Here is a 4,600-nt window from a genome sequence, read left to right as displayed (position 1 = left end):
ATATAACAATAGTATTGATAAAATGGTAATTCTGATATTTACTAAAAAAATTGAAATGAATAGAACTCTTATAAAAAAATAAGATAAATTAACAAACTAAAAGGAGTAAAAGTAATTCCAGTAGTAATAAATGGATTAATCAATATATAATCATTAAGAATGATAAAAGAATATTGTATTTAATTTGATATGAAATAATGATAAAAGATATAATTATTATCAACATAAAAGATATAATAAAATACTAATGATATTATGGAATTGAATATAGAGAAGTACATCATGAACAAATTATTAAATTAATCAATAGAAAATGAATGATATAATCTCATCTGAGTAAAATGAAATAGATAAATTAAGATTTACTGTTTCTTATTTATTAATTTTTATTTAATTTAATATAATATAATTAATTTTTTTATTTTTATTTTTTTAATTTTCTTAAATTAGAATTTATTTTATTTTTTTCTTTTTATAATAATTTTTTTATGGTACAATTTGACGATAGTGTGATAGCATCATGTAGTACGTAGTGGGAAATTTTGGTCCTTTTGGGATATATAACATTTCTATGTTTTATGTTTTATATAACACTTTTATATATAAATAGATTATGTTTTATATAACAATATTTTTATTTATATTTAGAATATGGAATTCATCTTTTTTTGACATCTGGGTACATTCTTTTGAGGTATTCTTTTCGTATTTTGAAGTATTACACTTTTTGTATTTTCAATTTTATGAAGTATTACACTTTTTGAACTTTTTGAATTTAATTTTTATATATTTTTTATCTTAAATAACCATTCAATCAATGTCATTCAGAAATAATAATATTAAAATTAATAATTATGAAGAAAATCGTCGTCGACGCCAAAGACGACGAATTACAATGCAAAAGAAAGACTATGAAGAGTTGGAAAGAAAAGAAACTGACTCTCATAGATCTTCTGGCTTCGAAACGATCGGGGATCGTGTTCGACAACGTAGAGAAGCCAGTGAAAATCGTTTAATTAACGATTTTCTTCGAGAGAGGGAGACTGGACGTCTTGACTTAGAAAAATATCGTCAAAGACGTGAAGAAGCTATTGCCTCTCTTGAAAGAAAAAGAAGAAATACCCGCACTATTGGAGAGTACGGAACTACTTCTATTATTGGTGGTACTGCTGATAATAGAGTAGTTAGCGGAGCTAGTGCTGGTACTACTTCTTTAATAGAAGATCCCCAATTAGACCCCTCTTTTGTCCCTCCTCAAAATGCCCCCTCTGACCCCTCTCAAGAAACCCCTTATGCCCCACCTATTATAGCCCAACCAGCGGATGATACATTATCTGATGCAGAGGTTCAAGCTATTCTAGAGGAAATACTCAATGAAGAGGAATATGTTACATTAGATTTCCTCACTCTAGATAGAATAGAACCTACAGAAAATGAATTGCATCTAATCCGTCTGGCAAGAGAAAATAATACTGATGAAGAAATAGAATTCAGTATTATTAGAAGAAGAGATTTTGGGCTAGAATATACTGCGCAGGTATGGGGTGGTATGCTAGGGGAAACCTATAGAATAAGTCAATTAATTAAACAACATGACTTAATCCCCCTAGTTGAGTTTGTATTTGGTGGTCGACAACGACGATTTATTATTAATTTAGAAAATGTCGAACCACAAGAATTCATTAATAGATGTGTGGGGTTTAATGTTGGTATAGAAGAATTTTGGAGGAGATATGATGATGAAGAAAGTGAATTATATATTCCACCAGGAAAAATAGTAAAAGAAATCATCATATCAATAGTTAAACCTCCACAAAGAGAAAGAATTGAAGGAGCATTGTTTAATTACTTCTTAACAGAACATTGGGCTCCATTGAAAAACATTTTAAGAAGATATCAAATATATCTTAAAGAAGAAATTACCAATGTTGAAAATTGTTTTATCAATTCCCTTCATGAAAGTGGACTTTTAACAAAGAATGAATTAGCTCAAATTAAAACAAAGCTAAAAGGAAATTCAGTCACAAAGAAAATAATTGATATTATAGCAAAGGAATATAAATTAAATATTATTCTTCGATATTATAACAAAAGTAAGATTGTTATAAATAATATTAATTATGGAGAAAGAACAATAAATCTGTTTTTAATACGGTGGAAGAATAACTTTCATTATGTGATTGATGAAAAAGTCCCAATTACATCATATTTTATAAAACATTATGATGAAATAATAAATTATTGTAATGAAAAAGGGAAAGATTTAGAGAAATATTTTAATGTTGTTAAAAAAGAGAAAAATGAATATAAACACTCATTAACAAAATTTATTACAATAAATAAATGTTTAGAATTATTAAAAGAACAAGGGGCAATTGAAGAAATAACAAGAGATTATATGATAAAGAAAAAATATTATGATTCTTTTCTGTTTACACCAGAAAATATTAATCTAGTATTTGATGAATCAAAACTAATTGAAGAACCAAAAAAGAAAGAAGGAGAAAGCACAATATTATTTGCTGATTTTGAATGCTTTACAAATAGTGATTATCATAAACCATTTTGCATTATTGTAATGGATGTAAATGGAATATGGAAAAAGTTTTATGGAATAAATTGTGCATCAAAATTTATTGAATATATTCAAACAATTAAATCTCCTTTATGTTACTTCCATAACTTAGGATATGATGGAAGATTTTTTGCAAAATATGGAATTAATGATATAATTGAAAAGGGGAAGATGATATATAAAATGACAATTGAAATAAATGGAAAGAAGATAGTCTTTAAAGATACACTTGCGTTAATCCCAACAAGTATCTCCAAATTTAAACAATTCTTTAAACTTGAAGGGGATTATGAAAAAGAAATCTTTCCATATAATTATTATAATGAAGAAACTATGCAGATAGGGGTAATAAATAATTGTTGGAATAAAGAAGTACCTCATTGGTCTTCAGATATGATTTATCAATTTAAAGAAAATATTAATAAAACACATTGTAAAATTGATGATAATCATTTTAATACAGAAAAATATTGTGAATATTACTGTCTGAGAGATGTTATGGTACTTAGAGAAGGATTTTTAAAGTATAGAGAAATGGTAAAGAATAATTTGAAATTAGACTGTACAGATTATACAACATTGAGTTCATTAGCTTATAACTTCTTTAAAATTAATTGTTTTACTAAAGACATGTTGTTCGAGTATACAGGAAATGTTAGAGAATATATTAAAAAAGCAATCTATGGGGGTAGAAATATGACAGGAGAAAATAAAAAACATTATGTTGTTGGTCAAATAGTAGATTTTGACGCATGTAGTCTTTATCCCTCTGCTGTAGCAAGATTGTTTCTTCCATCTGGAGTTCCACGTGTTATGAATAAACCAATAGAATGGTATTTGGAACATTTAATGAAAGAACAACAATATGAAACTACACAATATCGATTTATTTCATATTTTATAGTAACAATAGAAATTACTAAAGTAAATAAGAAAAGAAAAATGCCTATCATCATCAAAAAAGTAAAAGGAATTAATCAGTATGTTAATGAACCAACAATAATGACAGTTGATTCAATATACTTAGAAGATTTAATTAAATATCAAGAAATTGAATATGAAGTAAAAGAAGGAATCTATTGGGAAGGGGGAAAAGTTAGTTTATTCAAAGAAAAGATAAAGGAAATATATAATATAAGAAAACAAAAGAAAGTAGAACATGATCCAAGTGAAGTAATATTTAAATTAATAATGAATTCCTGTTATGGTAAAACAATACAAAAACCTATAATGGTAGAGAAAAAAATCTTTAGAACAAGAACAAAAATGCTCTCCTATTGGAGAAGAAATTTAGAAGATATTTTATCAGGAGAACAATTGTTTGAATCAGATATTTGGGTACTTCAAACAAAGAAACAGTTGGATGAATTTTATGTACCTAATATTATTGGTGTATTGATCCTTTCTATGTCTAAAAGGATTATGAATGAATTAATTTACTTATGTGAAGATAATAACATAAATGTTTATTATCAGGATACTGATAGTATACATATTGAAAAAGATAAATTAGTTCAATTGAGAGAATCCTATTATATCAAATATAATAGTGAATTAGTGGGAAATGACATAGGTCAATTCCATTCTGACTTCCCACCAGTGAATGGAAAAGAAAGTTGGGCAATTAAGTCTATCTTTCTAGGTAAGAAGTCTTACCTTGATGTCCTCACCAATGAAGATGGGGACATTGATTATTTGATAAGAATGAAAGGAATCCCTAAGGATGTAATCATTGGCACAGCCAATGAGAAGTTCAAAAGGGATGTGATTGCCTTATATGAATATTTATATGCAGGCAATCCTATACCTTTGATTTATCAAAGTATGGTCCTCACTTTGTTATAGAAAGGGACTTTAAGGTAAAGACTCTTGAAGAGTTTAAAAGAACAATTAAATTCTAATGACCTCTCAATTATTAATTGATTCTTCTTTTTCTTTATTTTGTTAATTTTTGTTGTTCAAAAGGAGATAATGATGATAAATTATAATGATTTGTATTATCTTTATTTAAAATAACATCATTAT

The 4,600-nt window shown here is 26.7% G+C and overlaps 1 protein-coding gene across 1 annotated transcript, besides 4 other annotated features; it reads left to right on the top strand.

The window, feature by feature from the left end:
* Positions 1-361: 361 nt before the first annotated feature.
* Positions 362-490: a microsatellite.
* Positions 491-594: 104 nt separating this feature from the next.
* Positions 595-647: a sequence feature (AT_rich).
* A 125-nt stretch (positions 648-772) lies between these two features.
* Positions 773-806: a sequence feature (AT_rich).
* An 11-nt stretch (positions 807-817) lies between these two features.
* EDI_056410 (uncharacterized protein) lies at positions 818-4,420 on the top strand (the record flags this gene model as incomplete). The annotated part of the gene is made up of 1 exon (XM_001738641.1): positions 818-4,420. The coding sequence occupies one exon, from the start codon at positions 818-820 to the stop codon at positions 4,418-4,420; it is 3,603 nt and encodes a 1,200-aa protein (XP_001738693.1).
* Positions 829-856: a sequence feature (AT_rich).
* Positions 4,421-4,600: the final 180 nt, after the last annotated feature.

The sequence above is a fragment of the Entamoeba dispar genome, genomic scaffold, assembly GCF_000209125.1.
Source record: "Entamoeba dispar SAW760 scf_1105229461581 genomic scaffold, whole genome shotgun sequence".
NCBI classification, from domain to species: domain Eukaryota; phylum Evosea; order Mastigamoebida; family Endamoebidae; genus Entamoeba; species Entamoeba dispar.
The sequence above is the reverse complement of the archived record's forward strand: the minus strand, read 5'-3'. Positions and strand labels throughout refer to the sequence as shown.